This window comes from Loxodonta africana, chromosome 18 (genome assembly GCF_030014295.1).
Source record: "Loxodonta africana isolate mLoxAfr1 chromosome 18, mLoxAfr1.hap2, whole genome shotgun sequence".
In the NCBI taxonomy this organism is placed as follows: domain Eukaryota; kingdom Metazoa; phylum Chordata; class Mammalia; order Proboscidea; family Elephantidae; genus Loxodonta; species Loxodonta africana.
This window is the reverse complement of record NC_087359.1, coordinates 26,073,533-26,096,384: the sequence shown is the minus strand read 5'-3', so window position 1 is coordinate 26,096,384 and position 22,852 is coordinate 26,073,533. Positions and strand designations below refer to the sequence as shown.

At 44.4% G+C, this 22,852-nt stretch overlaps 1 protein-coding gene across 2 annotated transcripts in view; it reads right to left on the bottom strand.

The window, feature by feature from the left end:
- PRKCA (protein kinase C alpha) overlaps nt 1–22,852 on the bottom strand; it is a 490,096-nt gene that overhangs the window by 91,839 nt on the left and 375,405 nt on the right. For both annotated transcript variants that reach the window (XM_003417295.4, XM_023556975.2), the window contains exons 6-8: nt 12,231–12,387; nt 10,854–10,988; nt 10,495–10,591 (exon numbers count right to left, since the gene is read on the bottom strand). In XM_003417295.4, the coding sequence (XP_003417343.1) occupies nt 10,495–10,591; nt 10,854–10,988; nt 12,231–12,387 (389 nt within the window). The remainder of the gene's footprint in view (nt 1–10,494; nt 10,592–10,853; nt 10,989–12,230; nt 12,388–22,852) is intronic.

The window sequence follows — 22,852 nt, the reverse complement described above, 5'->3', positions numbered from 1 at the left end:
TGCCTCCCGGGGACTTCTCCTACCGGCTGTGTCCCACGCCGCCCGCGCGACCCGGCTGGTCCCCTTCCCGGGGTTAGTTCAGGGGGTGGAGCAACTCTCCGTGTTTATGGCGTACCTGCGTGCAGTCCAAATCCCTGCGGGACGGTTCCCCGGCTCGGATGCTGCTCTTTCTGCTCCAAGATCAGTCACTGCCTCCCGGGGACTTCTCCTACCGGCTGCGTCCCACGCCGCCCGTGGAACCGGCTGGTCCCCCTCCCGGGGTTAGTTCAAGGGGGTGGAGCAGGTCTCTGTGCTTGTGCCGTACCTGACTGGTACTCTGGCTCCAGGCTCTGGAAACTATCGCTGCTTCCCCGTATTAGTTCGTTCTCCGTCTCTAAATCTGTGTTTGTTGTTCAGGGTTCGTAGATTGTTATGTATGTGATCGATTCACTTGTTTTTCCGTGTCTTTGTTGTAAGAGGGATCCGAGGTAACGTCTGCCTAGTCCGCCATCTTGGCTCCGCCTCGACTTCTGGGACTATTATTAGAAATACGTATTATTAGATTACTGTTGTTGTTAGCTGCCATACAGTCAATTTCGATTCATAGCGACCCCACGTAACAGAGTAGAACTGCCTTATAGGGTTTTCTAGGTGGTAATCTTTACAGCAGAAAAGGAAGCAAAAGCAAAATGTCATTAGAAAGGAAGAAAGCAAAAACTCATTAAAAATGTCAGAAAAGAAAGAAAAGACAAAAATGGATGTCAGAAGAGACTCTGAAATTTGCTCTTGAATGTAGAATAGCTTAAGCAAAATGAAGAAATGATGAAGTAAAAGAGCTGAATGGAAGATTTCAAAGAGAAGCTCGAGAAGACAAAGTAAAGTATTATAATGAAATGTGCAAAGTCCTGGAACTAAAAGAACTGAAGAAAAAATTCAAGCAGTGGACTTATGTCTGCTCAAACTTCCTGTATGTAGAGCAAGAGGCAGTCGCTCAAACAGAATAAGAGGATACTGCATGGTTTAAAAACAGGAAAGGTGTGTGGCAGGGTTGCATCCTTTAACCATACTTGTCCAATCATCGTGTGCTGAGCAAATACTCTGAGAAGCCTGACTATATGAAGACGAACGGGGCCTCAGGATTGGAGGAAGACTCATTATCAACCTGCGATATGCGGATGACCCAACCTTGCTTGCTAAAAGTGAAGAAGACCTGAAGCATTTACTGATGAAGATCAAAGAACACAGCATTCAGTATGGATTGTACCTCACGATAAAGAAATCCAAAATCCTCGGAACTGGACCAATGAGCAACATCATGATAAACGGAGAAAAGACTGAAGTTGTCAAGGATTTCTTTTTACTTAGATCCACAAGCAACACCCTTGGAAGCAGCAGTCAAGACATCAAATGATGTATTGCATTAGGTGAATCTGCTGAAAAAGACCTCTTTAAAGTGTTAAAAAGCAAAGATGTCACCTTGAGACTAAGGCACACCTGACTCAAGCCATGGTATTTTCAATCGCCTCATATGCATGCAAAGGCTGGACAATGAAAAGGAAGATTGAAGAAGAACTGATGCATTTGAATTACGGTATTGGTGAAGAATATTGAATATACCATGGACTGCCAGAAAAACAAACAAATCTGTCCTCAAAGAAGTGTTACAGCCAGAATGCTCCTTAGACGCTAGGGTAGCGAGACTTCATCTTGCTTACTTTGGACATGCTCTCAGGAGTGATTAGTACCTGCAGAAGGACATCATGCTTGGTAAAGTAGAGGGTCACCCAAAAAGAGGAAGACCCTCAATGAGATGGACTGACTCAGTGGCTGCAACAATGGGTTCAAACATAGCAATGATTGTGAGGATGGCGCTGGACTGGGCAGTGTTTCGTTCTGTTGCGCATGGGGTTACTGAGTCGGAACCCACTCGATGGCACCTAACAACAACAATCTTTGTGGGAGCAAATCTCCAGGGTCAACCTGAAGTTCTGATGCAAAGCACAAACAGCATATGGGCAGGGGTCACGTGGAGGGTGGCATCACTAATCAGAGGACAGGCAGAGCAGCCAGTTTGCTCAGATGGCCAAAGCTCCGAATGTGGTAAGCACTCAAGTTCAACAAACTTGAACTGCCTCCAGTGTGCCAGGTGCAGTGAGAAACCGGGCTGAAGCAGAGGTCCACTGGGAAGCCTGTCTGCTGAAATCATCTTCAAAGTGGGAGAATTCGTTAAGCATCAAGTCGCTTTTGGCTCACAGCAATCCCATGTAACAGAGTGGAACTGGCCCGTAGGGGGTTTTGAGGCTGTAATATTTATGGGTGCAGATTGCCGGGCCTTTCTCATGCAGAGCCGTTGGGTGGGATTGAACCACCAACCTTTGGGTTAGTAGCCAAGTGCTTAACCATGTTGCCACCAGAGCTCCTTCTTCAGACTCTAGAAAGCTGTAAATGTCAGCACACGCAATCAATTCACTGGTCTGTGCTCAGGAGTGAGTCCTTGACAAAAAATCTCTAACATTCACCACAGACTTCTGAGAATGCTCCTACCTCTCGACAGCACTTGATCTGCACATACAAACATAGCCTCAGGATTCATCAGTTTTTACAAATATAATTCAAAAGCAAATTTGAACACGTAGTATCTATTTCATATAATCAACTACTATGCAAGTTAAAAAATAGTCACAGCTGACATTTTGAGCACTTGCTGTATGGCAGGTACTATTCTAAGCAACTTACACAAATTTAGACTTCATCCTCATGGCAATGTTATGTGGTAGGTACTATTATTGCCCCCATTTCATAAAGGACAGTCAGAGAGTTTAAGAAACTTATCCAAGGTCATTAGCTAGTAAGTGATAGCCTGAATTGGAAACCATGGTTACCATGGTTAATGATTCCAAATTGTATATTCTGTCTAGAATACCATGCTGAAATGCAGAGTAGCTTGCTCAAGGTCATGTAACTGCAATGCAGAGGTTGTGGCTTTGCAAATTCTGGCTTGGCAAGACCATTTCTCAAAGGAACTAGGTATAAGATGTTCAGCCTGGCACCTAGCCGTCACCTGGTACATCAATACCTGTTCACTGTTATTAGTACTGCCTCCCTCATTGCTCCCCTCTCCCCGTCATTATCGCAGCGCCTGCTCCCCGGGAAGGGAAAGAATAGAAGATGGTATTCAAAACTGCATTCCTAGAGTAAGTGCCTTATTTCACATTTAATCACCATTTTCTCTCTCTGTAGAACTTCAAAGGTATTTCCCTATAGACAGCTCACACAAGTTTCAGTTGATACGGCAACTGAAATGAAGTCAACTCTTTTTCTTGGGTTTTGATACTCAAAAAGAGTTATTTATGATGTATAATCTGTCAGCTTTCAATGGCACATTGTTTTTCATTTTATCCTGACAACAGAAATACACTCTTGCAGACAAAGCCCAAAGCATGCTGCTTCTGAGATGTCTCCATTCTGCTACTGATGTGTCTGTTCTGGTTTTGAAAGTGGTTTTTTTCTTTTTTTGCTGTTAGATTTTAACTTACCCTGAAGTGGAGCAATGAGGGGTGGCAAAAGTTAACTACAGTAAGAACAGGAAAAAGCTAAGATGCTTACAAGGAGCCCTGGTGGCACAATGGTTAAGCGCTCGGCTGTCAACTGGAAGGTCAGTGGTCGAGCCCACCAGTCGCTCTGCGGGAGGAAGATGTGGCAGTATGTTTCCCTAAAGATTACAGCCTTGGAAACCCTGAGGGACAGTTCTACTCTGTCCTACAGGGTCACCTTGAGTCAGAATTGACTCAACGGTACACAATGACAAGATGCTTTCAGCTTCTTTTTTTGTTTTTTAAATTGTGGTAAATATATATGTAACAAAAGATATGCCATTTCAACAATCCTCACATGTGCAGCTCAGTAACATTAACGTGGTTCGTCATGTTGTTATTGATCTAAGATGAATGAGGAAAGGCCTCAGTAGTCAGGTGCAAGAGAGAGGTATGTCGCTTCTTTGAAAGACAGCTGCTTCAATTTTTTGTATCTGATAACTGTAAACAACATGCGGAGGAGACAAGCAGCCCTCAGGTGGAGATATAAGTTCATTAAAGTCCAAGTGCAGCTCACAGCCATCAAAATGCAAATTGCAAGTAGCAATTGAGACACTAGAGCAACATGAGAGAATTTAGGGATTTTGTTTTGTTGTTAAATACTGAAATATGAAGAAGGAAGAAGTGGTCCCCATGAACTCCTGGGCCATTTCCAGGCTTTTGGGACTAAAGAAGGCAAGTCCATGCCTAAGGTACAGGCCCTTCGGGCTCTATTTCTTTTTAGGTAATAGGATTGGGGAGTACCTGTGTAGTGTAAATGGTTAACGTGCTTGGTTGCTAACTAAAAAGTTGGTGGCTCGAGTCCACCCAGAGGTACCTGGGAAGAAAGGCCTGGTTATCTACTTCTAAAAAATGAGCCATTAAAAACCCTACAGAGCCTAGTTCTACTCTGACATACACGGGGTCACCGTGAGTTGGAATTGACTCACAATTTTTTTTTAAGCAGGATTGGTAAAGAAGGCCTTGGTTAGGATATATTGCATTAGGGAAGGAGGGCCAGGCCTCTGCAGAGGAGCAAGAGGGAGTGGAAGGGGAGGGAATATGGTCCTGCAGAAGGGAAGCGGTTAGCTCCAAAGCAAGGCCTAGGAATTGATCTCAGGACTCACCTATCCTTTCCTCTCCCCTTAAACCTCCTCCCATTTTCCTTAACATGCACCCTTCCCAGTACCCCTAATTCCTCTCCCCTAAATCCCAGGACAACTCCAACTCTGGGAATAGATGTGGCCTAAATAAGTGATAATCACATGGAAAAAAAGCTCAAGTTCGCTATAATCATGGAAATGCAAACTCGGATGACAACGTGGTCCTCTAGAAAGGTGTTAAATGAGAGAAAGATCTGGTCGGACGATACCTTGTTTCCAGCTGGAAGTTGAATGCAGCCTATAACTCCCTGGACATACCTCAAGATGCAAATGACTCAGATCCTGGAGTTTGTAAAAGATCAAAATAGGAACACTACACCAACATGGACTTCCATGTCAGTCAGTAATAAATGAACTGTGACATTTCTGCTGTTAATCCAATCACTCCTCTAATGAGTCATTAGCTGCCACTATCACTATAGTCAGACCTGGGTTCATTCTTCGTGTGATTTATAACAAACATCTTTCAGACGTGCTCACTTTTGAGTCTTTAATGGGGACCCTAAACCAAACCACTAAATCGAAAAGTCAGTGTGACCTGACTCCTCTTTGTAAGATATTTACTTCCCTGACAATCACTGAGAAGCCCTGGTGGTGCAGTGGTTAAGCACTTGGCTGCTAGCTGAAAGGCTGGCGGCTCGAACCCACCAGCCGCTCCGCGGGAGAAAGATGTGGCAGTCTGCTTTCGTAAAGATTTCAGCCTTGGAGACCGTATGGGGCAGATCTACTCTGTCCTGAAGGGTTGCTGTAAGTTAGAATCAACTTAAGAGCAATGGGTTTGTTTGTTTTTTTGGTTTTTGACAATCACTGATACGCTGTTTTGTCCAGAAATCATCTGATATATTCGCAGATACACAAAATCCTCAATTAGCAAAAACCCTATGTTCCAGAAATTCATCTGAATGTAAACTGGAATGTAGTTTCCCGTAAGGCTTGTAAATGGTGATAATGTTCTCACCAGTATGCATCTATTTCATAACATGACTGGACTATGAGGCACAGAATATGCCACCTATTTAGAACATCATTTCAATGGGAAAATTTATTCTTTTTTAGGGAAGTTCCAGAAGCCAAAAAAAAAAAAAAAAGGTGGAGGCCCTCTATAACCCAGTTTGTTCAATGAAACATATTGGTGAAGATGATGATGGTAAGAGCTGACACTTCTATAGGACTTAATATATGCCAGGCACTATCAATAATGGTTTTATATTGACTACTTAATTTTATCCTTAAAATAAGCTTATTAAGTAAATACTGTTACTGTTCATTCCTATTTTGCAGTTAAGGACACTCAGGCACAGAGAGGTCCTATGGCTATTAAGTGACAATGCCAGGATTTGACTGATCCCTGGGCTAAATAGCAGTCAGCAAACTATCGCCCATGAGCCAAATCCAGTCTGTTGCCTGCTTTTGTAAATAATGTTTTATTGGAACACACCAAGCTCATTTGCTTATACACTATCTCTGTCTGCTTTCCCGCTACAGTGGCAGAGCTGAGTACCTGCAATAAGGGCTAAATGTCCTACAAAGCCTAATATATTTAGTACCTAACACTTTATAGAAAAAGTTTGCTACACCCAGCCTACACCATCAATCCAGATCCTCTTTCCCAACTCTGGCAAAATGGAGGCCCTCAGGGTGGAAGGCAGGCCCAGGATTCCTGGTTGTCAATAGCAATGGGAGGGCCAGGGAATCACTGACGAAACAGAGGGCTATAATATATTCATTTCTTAACAAGCTCCCTACCTCGTTCCCAAAAAGGACTTGAAGCCAAGGCTTGGACTGGTTTGCTCTGGTTCAACCCTCTGCTAAGAACTTACATTTCCACCCCAGATATACCCAAATCTACATTTTAACAAGACCCCCCAGGTGATTCTTAGTTATCCATAAGATCTTATAAAAAACGTAGATCCAGATTCAGTATATCTGTGGTGGAAATGAAAATTCTCAGCAGGGGGTGGAACCAGAATGAACCGGGTTGAAACCCTGCTGGAAGCAGTGCCCACAGGTACACAGAGGGTAGGGACTGCTGCCTTTGTTCACTGCTAGAATCTTACTTATTGAAAAATGAACAAATATGTAATTTATGTGTTTATTAATCAGGGTTTACGTGTACTTTAGCTGAAGACAAACACAGAACAGGTCAAAGGTTCACGGACACATACTGTCCATGAATATTGTGGTCAAGGTTGTGATTCGGTTTTGTTTTTTAGGCAGATGAACTGCTCTAGCGGGAGGTGCATTACAGAGTAAGATAACTGCCAACCATCCTGGGATTTTCCTTGGCTCCTAAGAGCTTCACTTGCTGCTCATTCTGTTTGCCAAGATTCTAGAATCAACAATACATTTGAGAAATTTTCCACCTTATTATAAGATGAATACTAATTGAGTGGCAGAGTTATAAATGCTCGTTTGTTTTGACTTTTCTTTCATCAGACTGAACGACTTGATTTCTGGGGAAGCATTAACAGCCACATAATTAACTCTTTCTAGAAAACAGCTGAACATGGATAGAACAACCCTATAGACTAGACACTGGACGATCCCACTGAGTAATGCCTGTTCCTAAAAAGACTAGCTGTCATGTTGTGTTTCACCCAATCATGACTCACCGCCGTACTTTAAATTAAAAAAAAAAAAAGGGGACTCTGCTGAATTGAACTGTTACTGGAGGGTGGAGAAACTGTCTATGAAAGAGTGGGTGGGAAGAAAGAACTAATATGATGGAAAGTGAGTGAAAATGGCAGTTAAATGGGGAGAGAGTATACAAAGGGTGGAGCCTGCAGACACAGGAAGCAATCACACTGTGGCAGGGGACTGAGAGGGGAGAAATGGGGAGAGGGTTAAAGGAAGGTTCTTGAATTCTACCCTGATTCCAAAGCAATGCCCCATTCGGAAAAGCTAACTGCCACCAGAACTGCCTGAATGGGACACCAGCCTTTATGCTGTGGCACACCGCTTCCTTGGCACTCAGGAAGTATTGCAACTTCTACATTTACAGATCTCAGTAAAGCAGCATTAGAGGATTGCACCCCTGACTAAAATCATATCTGAATATTCCACTTAAAACACAGCATAATGGCTGTCATAAAATTTTCAGCATCTTCTTGACATCATCATCTAATGGGCTTTTTGCCCAATCTCTTGAAGTTTTTTTTTTTTTTTAATGCTCTAAGTAAATGAACCAGCATAATTCAAGTAAAATCTAGTGAACGCTTAATAAAAGGATGTTTAAAGGAAAACCTGAACTGCAGTTCATACAGCTGCTCAGAGCACTGAGCTCCATGAGCAAAGAGCAGAGGCTCAGTCCCATGAATCCCTGCTGACGCCACCTCTCCTTGGGGCCAGGGCTCTCTTGCAAAGCTCACAGCTCTCCTATGAGAGAATAGGAACCAGCTTAACACACACACGGCCTTGAACCAGGCTCTAAAGAGAAACGTTTCTCTTCTGTCCTTGGGCCCTCTAACCCGTATTTTTTTTTTTTTAAGTTTGGAATTCTGACTTTTATAAAAGGCTGGACTCACTACCCAGAAAAACAGGAAAGTTACTCACCAGGAAGCCATGGAAATGAGGCAAAAAAAGTGGGTCAACATTACTCCACCAGCAAAGCTACATCTCAGACGTTACCAAGAGTGACACCATCATGATGCCCTAGTACGGTCCCCCCCAAAATGCATTCTATACCAGTAGTTCCTGACACAGTGATTGCTAATGACCTGCTATGGCATTAAGTACAGTAAAGTTCTTTGTAGATTCTCAGGTATCTTCTCTACCTGGGACGTCTGAGTCATGCTAGGACTGAGTGTCCCAAAACACTCTCAAGGAAGATTTACCCATTGCAGGGGTGACACTGGGGATGGGGCTCAAGGAAGCCTTTCTGTCCAGTATTCCAGGTTTGTGTCCTTAGCTGTGGGGTGGGGGTGGAAGCAGATGAGAAAGCAAGAGAAGACAAGCACATAAATAGAAAAAGAGCTCTGCAGAGACGTTTGAGGCTACACAAAACCCTTTCTTCTGTGCACCTGTGTGCCTCTAATATTATGAGGCTTCTTTAGAAAGAACCTCATTCTTCACCTTTCTATGTTTTTTCTTTTCTCTCCTATGTTTTGTAAAAGCAGAGATTACAAGCTGGTTCCCACTGCCTAATCCTATCTGTGTCTAGGCAATAGATATACTTTGTTTGACCTATACAGAGTTCTAAATTTTAATTAGCTGCCAAAATTAAAAGAAATCAGGATATGCCATATAGAAATCTGTGTTTTTTGGCTTCTCTTGGAGAACTGGAAGATCTGGCAACATGGGTCCTTATTTGTGCCTGGCAATAATCAGATGGCACTGAACACCAGTGGCTGCCATCTGTAAACAGGATCCATGCTCACCAGTTCATCCCAGTCCCCACCGTTCCCTGTTGTGTCGCCAACCCTGAGGCCTGCTGCCAACTGTCACATACTTATACTGCCTGTGGTTCATCTATGCTTCTAAGGGCATCCAAGCTTATAGCCCCTTCCCTAAAGTATTTGCCACTGACATCAGAACAATAAAATAATTTGAACAATTTCATGTTTTACATTCTTTGGAATTCATTTTAATTGGATGTGACCTATAGGTTTCTGCAGGACAGGTATTATTTGGGAGAAGGAAACAGCAGAAGGAGGAAAACAAGACCATTAAAGTTCCATTAGCATCAACTTTTCAGTAACAGTTCAGCCTCTATGGGAACAAACTCATGTGCATATATGTATATTTCTTTGGCGGAGGAATTCCAGGAGATTCTGATTAGTCTGAAGAAGAAAAAGATGCAAAAAGGAATTAAGAAGATACATAAACTGGTTACAGGCTACTCTATAAACCCCTCAAACAGCAAAAATGCAGGTGATTAGAGAAGTACCCATTGCCATCGAGTCGATTCCAACTCATAGCCACCCTTACAGGACAGAGTAGAACTCTGCCCCGTAGAGTTTCCAAGGAGCGCCCGAGATTCAAACTGCCGACCTTTTGGTTAGCAGCCCTAGCACTTAACCACTATGCCACCGGGGTTTCCCATTAGAAAAGTAGGAAAGATGAAAAGCTGTGACTTTAGAACATAAGGCAGGTAAAAAAAAAAAAATAGGGAAAATCACGTTCACCAAAACCCAAGATGCTCGATAAGTAACGACAACGAGGGAAAGAGAGGAGATGAAAATGCGAAGGGAGGAAGAGAGAGGACAAAAGAAGACCCAGGAATCTGGGACAGGGGCAAACACTAATACCAAACGGGAAGAATGAGAATGAGGATAGCCTTTTCTAAAGACCTGGTGCCAAAATCCAACAGCATCCCAAACACAATAGAATATTTGTTTAAGCTGGTCTCTCAGAGCTAAATTAGGAACCTCTGGCTTTCTACGGGGGGATAAACAAGTCTGACACCAGCATGATGGCTCAATAACTCCAGATTTCCAAGGAAAGGCCTAACTGATTTTCTCCCCTTCTAAGGAACACAACCCCTTCTTTGCAATGAGAATTCTGCACCAGAACCTTGCCCATCTGCCCACTGGTGTGCAAACCGATTGCTTTGCAAAACCCAGCCGTGCTTATTTCCAATTTCCAACTGACAATAGACATGGAATGTCAACGGCTTGCAAAGAAAAATTATACAACATTTGTGTTTGTAACACAAAGAAAAATATTGTTAACATTAGAATGACTTTTTCCTTTAAGCAGTGTGACCCCCAAAACTCTGGCCCTTCCTGAAGTTATCCTTTATGGAGGAAAAGTGGTTCCAGGAATTTCGTGGGTATCCTCACCTCAAATTTCTGCCTGAGCTCCATATTTCCTTCTTCATCCCCTTCTGGAATGGGTACATTGTAGTACTCACCTTCTTCTTGGTTAAGCAACTTGTACCTTTACAGACACAGGAGAGAGGAAGAGTTAAGTGTAACTGCTCATAGCAACGCCACAGCTTCCCGACTCCTCTCCTTCAGCCTCTAGTCCAGCTGATTTGTGAACTGTTTCCTGTGGAGAGGCTAGACCAGATAACTACATGTTCAAAGCCACTTCAGAGGCTTCCACAGGCATATTTTCTGAATCTCTAAATGGTCTAATGTACTAAGACAATTAACTCTGGGTTGACAGAAACACATTCATCCTTAAGGGACTTCCTTACCATCCACTGGCCGGCATCTTCATCAGCTCTGAAACTCCAAAGGAAAGGGATCCCATGAAGTCATTTCTTGTTGTTCGATCCCAGTCCCAGATTTCTACAGACAATCGTCGGTCTTTGTCTGAAGGCTTTAATTTGCTATAAAGGACAACACACACACACACACTAGGTTATCTTGATAATCGTGTTTTTTGGAGACACCACATGCTTATGATCTGAGCCTGAGATGGAAAAATGATATATTCAATTCACTCCCTGGGCCTCGACATTGCTCACAAGGTATCAGCCCCTTATCCTGGCAACCAAAGCATTAGCTCAGGAGGTGGCAAATTATGGCCCATGAGCCAAATCTGGCCTGCTGCCTGAATAAAGTTTTATTGGAACACAGCCACGGCCATTTGTTTACATACTGTCTATGGCTGCTCTGGCATCGGAACAGCAGAGTCGTGGAGTTGCAACAGAGACTATATGGCCCACGAAATCTAAAATATTTACTAGCTGGCCCGTTAGAGAAAAAAGTTTGCTGGCTGCTGTTCTCTACAATCAAGAGCTCCCTTTCTGGTTGTTCACAGACTGCTTCTTGAACTCTAGTCTACAAAGAGGGCCATTTGCTTGTGCCCAGCTGCAGTCAGTGCTTTCTAAACGTTAGCTTGTTTATACCATTCTCTCTTCCAAATACTTGCATCCTTTTTTCCCTTTCACTACCTATCTCTGGAACACCAGCAGTCCTTCAAGGTCCACTTTAAACGTTGCCTCCTCCAGGAAGTTTTTCCTGATTGAAGGCAAAGATGACCTTGCCATCTCAGTGGGAACAGCACTTCCTATATTACTCCCTTATTCCATGTTTTAAAATTTTTTTTCAAATTCTTGCCTTATCGCCTTCCCTAACCCCCAAAAGAATGTAAGTCCATCAACATATGGGGACATATCTTAAACATTTTTACACCACCTGCAATACCTTGGATCCCTGGTGGAGCTGTGATTAAGAGGAATGGCCGCTAACCAAAAGACTGGCAGTTGGAATCCACCAGCCGCTCCTTGGAAGCCCCATGAGGCAGTTCTACACTGTCCTACAGGGTCGCTATGAGTTGGAATTGGCTTGACAGCAATGGGTTTGGTTTGGTTTTTGTCTGTAATATCTTAAATAGAAATTTTTGTACAGAGTAGTTAGAGACAATAATTTGAAGTCTGTATTATGTAACCTCTTGGTAAACCAAGTGAATACCCATCAAACCGGGATGATAACAGCTAACAGCAGTAGAGGTCTTAGGAATGATGATATGTTTAAAGTCATAATGAACCCCCCTGTTATCTCTGATCACGAGGTGGGCGGCTGTGTGGTGTGTAGGAAGGTGACTCAATGAAGAAGAGACAACTTACAATGTGAAGGCCTCATTCCACTGAGGGTTTAGTGTAGAGCGGATGGTTTTGGTTTTTTGTTTGCTTTCATTCTTAGGATCAGGAATAAGTTTCAGCTTCACGTAAGGATCTGAAAGCCCATTTGGATCCATAGGGATTAGATTTTTTGCATCTCGTACTGTGCAAAGAGAAAAAAGAAAAATCAAATGTTACAAAAAGAGAACAGACCCATACTGCTCAGTGTCCTGTGTCAGTGCTGAGCTGAAAGAAAGAGACGTCAAGATGGTGTTTAAGGGGAAAGGAGGTAAGAGCCAGAAACTTCTGACACTGAACATGAGAAATGCCACCTGCTGCTGTCACCACCAGAGATAATGGGTGTCATGTGGGCCCCTTGTGGTAGGGCCTTGCTGCTCAAAGTGTGGTCTTTGAGCAACATCAGGAACACCTGGCGTTTGTTAGCAATGCAGGCACCTGGATCCCATCCAGGCCTGCTGAAGCACAATCTGCACTTTAATGACAGTCCCAGGTGAAGTCTGCAGCACTTCTCTAGGACATCTGGTGCATCCTTCCTCCCACACTAAACAACTGGCCAGACCTAGGCTATGGCGTTGTACACACACTTGAGCTCCTAGAAGGGGGCATCCCTTTTCTTTGTATAGGCGAGGGGTTTCCCATCCTGGCTGCACACTGGAATCACGTGGGAGGGGGGTTAAAAGTCCTGAAGTTCAGAATTCAGTTAGTATCTCTAAGGGGTACTGCCTTGTCAAAGCTCCCCAGGTGAAGGCACTGAGTTTATGTCCTTGTTGTCGTTGTTAGGTGCTGCCAGTTGGTTTCGACTCGTATCGACCCCATGTGACAGAGTAGAACTGCCCCATAGGGCTTCCTAGGCTGTAATCTTTATGGGGGAGCCCTGGTCGTGCAGTGGGGCTAAGAGCTTGGCTGCTAATCAAAAGGTCGGTAGTTTGAATCCACCAGCTGCTCCTTGGAAACCCTATGGGGCAATTCTACTATGTCCTATAGGGTCGCTATGAGTTGGAATCAACTTGATGGCAACGAGTTTTTTTTTTTTTAAATCTTTAGGGGAGCAGATCACCAGGTCACCCTACCGTGGAGCTGTTGGGTGGGTCCAAACTGCCAACCTTTTGGTTAGTAGCTAAGTGCTTAACCATTGCACCCACCAGGGCTCCTATTTTTAACTAGTCATCTTAAAATGTGGCAGACTCAGTAAATCCTTAGTTTATGTTAAGGGCGATGAAATAATTAGGAAAAAGACAGGGATATGGGTTGTACAACATAAGAGTGTAATCAATGTCATTGAATTGCACATGTAGACACTGTTGGATTGGCCAATGTTCTGTTGTGTATATTGTCATCACACACACCCACCATCTCCCCAAGTGAGAGCCACTGGTATATACAGCTATAGTTCTGAATCTGCTGTACAGGTGCACTACGGCCTCACTAGCCAACGTTCAGGGCCAGGGACCAGCAGCATCAGCAGCATCTAGGAGCTTGTTAGATGCACAAGAATCTCAGGTCCCACCCCAAGGCTACTGATTCAGAACCCACATTTTAACAAGAGGTGGTTCTGGCATACATCCCAGAGAGAGACGCATTGATTCAGGAATCCAAACTCATTAGGAAGAAGGGCCATTCCACCTGGACAGGGTGGCGTGCTCAGAGATGCAGCTGGCAGGGTCTTGTTGCAATGGGACTGGTTGTTTAGTCACTGCACATCAACATGAGAAGGGACAAAAGGCCTGAGCCCATCTATTATCTTCCAAAGACATCTTCCCTAACATGTCTGAAATTCCCCATCACTGGGATCCCTAACGAGCCAATGATACACATCTAACTGGGACCATGCTCTCTAGTACCGTGGTCCACACAGTGCGGTCCCTGGATTAGCTGCATCAGTATCACCTCTCGTGGGGTTAACTTCATCCACTTTGTCCTCGGTTCTGGAGAGAGAATCTCTAAAACTTTGGAATTTCCACAGTGATTGAGGGTCTTTGATGAGACCTCCAGACCATACCTGCCAGTTTATGCTAATGAAGTATCTCAGGTGGGGCTGACCAGAAAGACCACCCCGTGGTATCAGCTGCAGTCAGTGATCAATCAGGTCTACATAATGTGCCCCCAGTAAAGGTTCTGGATACAGAAGCTCCATGGGCTTTCTGGTTGGTGAAAGACATGTATGTCCGTGGGAGGGTAGTGTGTCTCTTTGTGGGACATGGGAGCTCCATGTTAGGAGTTCTCCCAGAACTCACCCTATGTATTTCTTCATCTGTATTCTTTTTTTTTTTTAATAGTAAAACTGTAATAGTAAGTATAGTGCTGTAAGTACCCCATGTTTTACTCAAATAACGCATGACTTCTATATTTGTTTGCAAACCGCTTCACCCCCACCTCAAGCTATTCTCATAAGCCTGCTATGTCAAATTTTTTTTCTTTTACATGTTGCTGTAAAAAAAATTAACACAGTAAAAAAAAAAAAAAAAAAACTTTTTTTTTTTTTTTTTTCAAAAATACCTCTGGTGGGAGGGAGTGGTTTGCAAACACACATAGAAGATGCGGTGTTATCTGTGTACGGTAGTTCTGGTGAATTATCAAACCCAAGGGAGTAGTAGGAGCCCGGAGGTCAGAAGTGAGGGGGGCTGGGGACCTCTGCACTTTCGGCTGACATGCTGAGGGGGTACAGGGAAGCCCTGAATCTGTAGCCAGCAAGTCAGAAGTGAGGGTGTTCTGGGGATTCCCAAGCTTGCAGCTGGCCTCTGAGATCTGGAGGACTGTGTCCTTCAACTTGTGCGCTCTGACCTCACTCCAGGTGGTTAGGGTCAGAGGGAGAAGTGCTACGTGTGCAGCTGGTGTTGGAACATAAGGAAACAGAATTGATAAGAAATTGATTTGGATTGATTAACACCATTTGTTGTCAGAGAAGTGAGAAGAGGGGATTTTGACTTTTCCACATACCTACTGGATCAGAATTCTGGGGCTAGGTCCATTGATCTGTGTTTATGAAGCCTCCAGGGGGTTCTGAGACACGTAGAAGTCAGAGGACCACTGCTCTAGCCTATTAGCACAGATTACCAGCACAATCTGTTTGATTATTAAATCAGGAATTTTAGGACAAGGCACTGGAGTTGGCAGTGGGCAGGGGTAGAGGAGGGGATGGAAGAATGATGAAGACAGTGGGTCTTCGGGGGCAAATGAGGGAGGAGCCCTAATAGCAGATGTCAAAGACAAGCATGGCCCATACCAGTCTGTGGACACCCCGTGTGCACAGGCCTGCTGGTCAACAGCCTTAACCCATTTTACCCAACAGCTTTAGCACTGGAAGGTGGCAGATGGGGCCACATTCAAATCGTCTTGCAGGGGTAAGTTTGAGAGGAGTGGGCCAGGCAGGTCAGCCAGCTGAGCATACGTTCCTCACACTCCATTGATGCCTTCCCAGTACTTCTTCCCAGGAGACAGTGTCTGACTTTATTCAGTTGGGGAGTGGACAGAACGTCAATCAATCAGACAAAGGAGCACGGGCTTTGTAGCTCAGCAGGTCTGCTTTCGGATTCTGCCTCCTTCCCTGGGTAACCCTTAGCACTGGGCAACGTTTTCTCTCAGAGACTCTGTGTCCTTATCTAGAAAAATGAACAGGGGCATCATTCAGCATTCAGAGGACTGCCGGGAGAATTAAATGAACTAATGTCTCAAGGAGCCGTGATGGTGCAAGGGTTAAGTGCTCAGTTGCTAACCGAAAGGTTGGAAGTTCAAACCCGCCCAGCAGCTCCATGGGAGAAAGACCTGGTGGTCTGCTCCCTTAAAGATTACAGCCAAGAAAACCCTGTGGGGCAGTTCTCTGTCATATGGGGTCACTATGAGTCGAAATTGACTCTACAGCACCTAACAACAACAACAACAATGTATCAAAAATATTTATATAGTTGGGGGCTGGGAAAATGAAAAAGAAAAAAAGAGGAAGCTATACCATGATGTGAGTGCTTCTACGCGCCAGGCATGGCATTTCAGAGTCATCCCCAATACATATCATTTCAAAATCCTCAATGAGGTCGGAAGTCCCCGGAGGACCTGGCCACCTGAGAATTTACCCCACCTCACGCAGAAGGCATCCTAGAACAGCAAGTACCACAAAAGATGAAAAGAATGGAGCTGTCCCACCAGGAATGGAAAGAGGGCCAAAGGTCTCTCTCCAATGAAGCACTGGAATGAGAATCAGATAGCTTTTAAGAGGCAGAAAATACACCAGAAAGTCTCATGCAAGCCGCCAAGACGTCCCCAGCTGCCTCCTGCCAGCTGCAGAATAATTGTGGTGCTGACTTTTACATTTCCCAGTGATAGCCCCAACAATGGCACACACAAGGTCATTTAAGGCTGATCTCTTTAAATGGAGATGAGCTAAAATCTTGATGGGATTTAAAGCGGAGGGCTTCCTACTGAGATAGTATCATTTAAATTGAAAATAAAAGAGTTCTCAATTCCACGTGTCACCGAAGCAGGCTATGGGTCCAAATTTAAATTTCTTAACAGCGGAACAGCCTGCCTGACAGGGGACTCCTTGCTTGCCAGGGACACCCGAGGATCGAGCAGAGTCAACCTGGGTTCCATCTGCTCAGACTGTGTGAATTCTGGCTCTGCCACTTAGTGGTGTGTAACCCTAGGTGGTGCAGTGGTTAAGTGCTCAGCTGCTAATTAAAAGTTCAGTGATTCAAACCCACTAGCCGCTCCAGGGGGTTAAGATGTGGCAGTTAGATTTCATAAAGGTTTATAGCCTTGGAATCCCTATGGGCAGTTCTCTTTTCTATAGGGTTGCTATAGTCACCATCAACTCAATGGCAATGGGTAACCCTAAGCAAGATGTTTAACCACTCCGTGCCTCAGTTTCCTCATCTGAATAATCAGACCTCCCTCATAGGACTATATGTGAGGATTATATAGGCTCACACATATAAAGTGCCTAGAACGGTGCCAGGTACAAAGAAAGACACCAGCAATTACTATCACTGCTGTTGCTATCAATACAAGTTAATGGTGAGAGGAGTCCCTGGGTGATGCAAATGATTGATGTGCTTGGCTGCTAACTGAAAGGCTGGAGGTTCAAGTTCACCCAGCGGCACCTCTGAAGAAAGGCCTGGTGATCTACTTCCAAAAAATCAGCCACTGCAAACGTTATGGAGCACAGTACTACCCTCACACATGAGGTCACCACGAGCTGGAATCCACTTGATGGCAATGGGGTACTGGTGGAGAACAAAACAAAAGGTTTAGATGTTCAGAAGCTGGACCCACAACTTACGAACTGCAAGCAAATGTAGAAAACAGCAAGATATGAAAATTTTGCAAAGCGGTGTCACCTACGGAGCCCTGGTGGTACAGTGGTTAAGAGCTCGGCTGCTAACCAAAAGGTCGGCAGTTCGAATCCAGCAGACACTCCCAGGAAACCCTATGTGGCAGTTCTACTCTGTCCTATAGAGTTGCTATGAGTCAGAATTGACTTGATGGCAATGGGCTTTTTTTTTTTTTTTGGTTTGGTGCTAACTACATGGTGTCTGCAAGGCTTCAAACTAAGAAGCAATGCCGAAGAGCATCACTAACAGGAATGGCCGTAGGGAAGATGGAAGAAGGGAAACTAGGAAAGAGAAAAGAAGAGAGAAAAAAAAAAAAAATGGGGAAGGGGATGAGGAGAAGGGCCAGAGGCGGGAGAGAGAAGCGAGGAAAAGATGCAAACAAGATGAGGAGTTAGAGTGGAGAGATCACAGTGGAGGTGGTCTATGCTAGAGCAGTGGTTCTCACCTTAGCTGTCCACTGGACACACTTGAGGAGTTTTAATAAAATGCTGATGCCTGGGCCCCACCCCCAGATTTAGTTGGTCTGGTGTCCAGGCATCAGAATCTTTTAAACTCCCAACCAGTAGCAGTTGACTACCACTCATGGTGACTGTCTTAGTTATCTAGTGCTGCTATAACAGAAATACCAGGAGTGGATGACTTTAACAAACAGAAATGTATTCTCTCACAGTCTAGGAGGCTAGAAGTCTGAATTTAGGGTGCCAGCTTCAGGGGAAGGCTTTCTTTCTCTGTTGGTTCTGTGAGAAGGTCCTTGTCATCAAGCTTCCTTTGGTCTAAGAGCTTCTCAGTACAGGGACCCTGGGGTCCAAAGGACACACTCCATTCCAGGTACTTCTTTCTTGGTGATACGAGGTCCCTCTTCTCTTTGCTGGCTTCTCTCTTTTATATCTCAAAAGAAATTGACACAAGATACAACCTAATCCTGTAGATTGAGTCCTGCCTCATTAATATAACTGCCTCTAATCTTTGTCATTAACATCATAGAGGTTACGATTTACAATACACAGGATAATCAGATCAGATTGCAAAATGGTGGACAACCACACAATACTGGGAATCATGGCCCAGCCAAGTTGACATACATTTTTGGGGGACACAATTCAATCCATAACAGCGATCAATTTGTGTCAGAGTAGAATTGCGCTCCATAAGGTTTTCTATGGCTGGTTTATCAGAAGTAGATCACCATGCGTTTCTTCCAAGGTGCCTCTGGGTGGATTTGAACCTCCAACTTTTCAGTTAGCAGTTGATCCTGTTAACCACTTGCACCACCCAGGAACTCCTTAAGCTTCCTCGGTGAGTCTAATGTGACGAGAAGGTGGAGAACCATTCACTGTACCACAGCGGTTGTGCTAAAAGTGTGACTCCTGGACCAGCATTGTTGACCTAGTTTGAGGTCTTAGAGTATTATTAACATTTTCCTTTAAACTGACTCAATTTTTATCACTGAACATTTAAAACATCACTGTACTAAATGGAAAACCAAAATTGTTTGCCATAATTAGAAAATAGCCATGAAAATAAATACAACGAAAATCTAACATTGTTCTTAACGTCCAGCTGGATACCATTGCCTGAAGCCTGCTCTCTATTAGCCACAAAGGGGGAAATTAACAAGTGTTAGAGTTAAGGATATTCCACAGCCTCACATGGAGTCTTACTCTGAATTACAACCAAGATTGCAAGAAAATTGAAAAGGGAATGACTTGCTCACTACGTAATTTAATGCTTTTTATAGTGGGTTCGGCACCTTCAGAAATCGTATTATGTGCTATCAAGAGTCACATGGCACCTGGGGTCCCATCCTACACTGGGGAAGCACAGCTGGAGGGAATGCCAACTCTGAGGATACTAAGGACAGGGAACAGTCCACAGCCGCTATAAGAGCTTCAGTGGGTCTAAAAAGAACAGACCCATGAGGGTCCCAAGGCTCGTTTCTTGTCTCTTGCTTTCTACAAGAATCAAATTGTTTTGACCCACAGAATTAAGACTGAGAAACAACAACAAAAATAACTCCATTCTTTGATAAGTAAATTATTGAGAAGTACTTTTTCTTTTTAAAGAACTGGCGTGCCAGCTCATGTTCTAAATGGGAGACAGGCTCTGAACACAGTGTATAGAAACATTTTTTCCGTGCATGTTCACTTGCAGCAGCACTGACTGTGCTCCCCAAATGGGCCCAGACCCACAGCTGAACTTGGTAAAGTTCCCTCGCAACTTATTAGCAGCTCTGCGGGAAGGACACATCTGTTGAAGAAATAAGTCTGTTCTGTGATATTGGCTGTTCCGGAATGGAAAATCTGGTCTGTAATTCCAGGGCTTGACTAGAAATATAGGATGCTGATGATATTCCCATCTTTTGGCTTAAGAGGTCTGCTTTGAAATCATCAGCTGTCAAGCCTAGCATTGAGAAAAACCAGCCCAGGTTGAAGGTCATATAATTTCCTAAGAATGTAAGATATCACTTCTGGATAATACCCATTCAAGTAAGATTGTGAAGACTGAGAAATGCCTATGTGGTACCCCAGAGACATCTATCTGACATATAGGTTACTAGGTGATGCCAGACATTGGGGTTTTGAATAAATGTTTAGGAACGAAACCTCAAGAAGACCAGCGGGTATACGAGTGTACAGGCTGTCTCATCAACTCAGGGGACTGGGCAGCTTTAGCCAGGCTGGGAAGCTGAAGCCAAGGAGGCCCAGGGTAGATGGAACAGCACAGACTTAGGGATGAGTCAGTAATTTTGCCAAGGACATGCTTGACAGGGAAGTAGAGATGTGGACTCGGGCAGGCAGAGTCAATGCCAGGCTTTCTCCAGGAGAGGCTAGTCACACCCACAAAGGATGCAGTCAAGGGAGAATGGTGAATGTGCCCCAGGCAGTCAAGCTCCCTCTGCTTGGACAGGGCTGTAGACGGCGCCTGACTTCTCCTTATGGTGGCAGCATGACTCAGTGGCTAAGAGGGTGGGCAACTGGATTCAAATTCTTGCTCCACCACTATGGACAAGTTACCCAACATCTCAGTTCCTTCACCTGTACAGTAGGGATTATAATAGTGCCTGTCTCATAGGTGGCTGTGAAGATGAAATGAGTTAATATAGGTACAGCATTTAGAACTCAGCCTGTAACAAGGGAAGTATTAGGTATTTGCTATTATTATTAATAGTAACCAGTTGCCATGGAGTTGATTCTGACTCATGGAGACCTCATGTGTGTCAGAGCAGAACTGTGCTCCACAGCATTTTCAATGGTTGAGTTTTTAGAAGTGGATTGCTAGGCCTTTCTTCTGAGGCACCTCTGGGTGAACATAAACCTCCAATCTTTCAGTTAGCAGCTGAATGAGTTAACCACTTACATCACCAAGAGCCTCTATTACTAATAGTAGTATGTGTTAAATAGGTATCTGATACCATGATCATCATTGTTCTCGCTACCACCACCGCCACCGCCGCTGCCACCGCCACCAGCACCATCATCTCATCCTCCTCTCTGGCTCAGGAGGCAGCATTGTTTCTTCAGGGCCAAGAAACCATGTGTATTAAAGGGACAGTTTATCAAGCCCTGAAATTTCTAGAACCCCAGGTTACATTGGAGCTCAATGGTCAGCTCCCAGTTGTCCAAATAGCTTGTGATTAAGGAAAAAAAAAAAAAATTAATACAATCCTTGATACATTCAGGAGAGTATGAAACCCGTTACCCCTTGCCGTTGAATCCATTCCAACTCATAGCAACCCTATAGGACAGAGTAGAACAGCCCCATAGGGTTTCCAAAGCTGTAATCTTTATGGAGGAGCCCTGGTGACGCAGTGGTTAAGAATGCGGCTGCTAACCAAAGGGTCTGCAGTTCACATCCACCAGCTGCTCCTTGGAAACCCTATGGGGCAGTTCTATTCTGTCCTACAGGGTAGCTATGAGTCAGAATTGACTTGATGGCAATGAGTTTGGTTTTTTGGTTTAATCTTTATTGAAGTAGACTACCATGTCTTTCTCCCATGGAGGGGCTGGGTGGGTTGAAACCACTGACCTTTTGGTTAGTAGTTAAGTGCTTTAACCACTGTGCCACCAGGGCTTCTTAAAGAGAATATACATAGCAGGAAGTTTGAAGTGTAATAAAATAAACACCCATGAACTCACCACCTAAGAGAAGAGCTACATCATGACCAACACCTCTGCACCTGCTAGTGTCCCCTCCTGCCACCTACCTGTCCCCCTGGCAGATTTTTAATCTCACCCTGAGGTTGCCTTAAGATATGGCAGCTGTGCACAGGTCAGGACAAGGACACGCGGAGGCTCTGAAGGTTCGTCCATGAGCACACAAATGAAAAGCTATGTTGAGGACACAGCTCTATCACCCTACCTGCAGACTGGGCTTGCCTCCGCTGACCACAGTAGCCCTATCCATCAAAGAACTCACAACCACGCAGGAGCGTTGTTTGGTAACGCTCAAAAGCCCAGTGTCTCAAAACCCGAGGACAACATGGCTGTTTAAATGATCTGTTTTGCTTCAGAAAATAATTCTGTATTTTTACTGCCTTTTTCCCCCCTCTAAGAGCACTCCTTATTCATGGCTTCCTCTTAAAAGCCAACAACAAGGGCCAAGGCTCAAAGCAGGGGCTGTCTACAAAAGTCAGGATTGTTCCGTGGATGCTGACCCAGCGAACCTTCCCCCCTCCACCCCTGCCTGGCAGCAAAACCAGGAGTCAACAAAATTCTACAATCCCACCCATCATCATGCCAAGCAGAGTTATGTTCTCTGGCACTGCAGAGAAGACAGACTCTTTGTTGAAGTCATCAGCAGCAAAAGAAACGTGAATGTGGAAATGCCGGGGGCACAGGCAAGTGCAGAAAACAAGCAGGGGGTCAGCGTCTCTGGTTGAAAGACCCTGGTTCCACTCAGCATTAGACAACAGAGTGATGGAGGCTTCCCCCATCTGCAACCCAGCTCTTCAAGTCACGAAAAGTGGCCTTAAACTCAGAGAATCAGACACCCACGGCACTGTTTTTCAAATAATTTTGTTGTTGTTAGGTGCTGCGGGGTTGATTCCAACTCATAGTGACCCGATGCAACAGAGTAGAACTGCCCCATAGAGTTTCTGAAGCTGTAATATTTATGGGAGCAGATTGCCAGGTCTTTCTCCTTTGGACCTGCTAAGTGAGTTTGAACCACCAACCTTTTGGTTAGCAGCCGAGCATGTTAACCGTTTGCACCACCAGAGCTCCTCAAATAACTCATGAATTAATTTCTTATAAAAACACCATCACATTTGAATATAAATTTAAT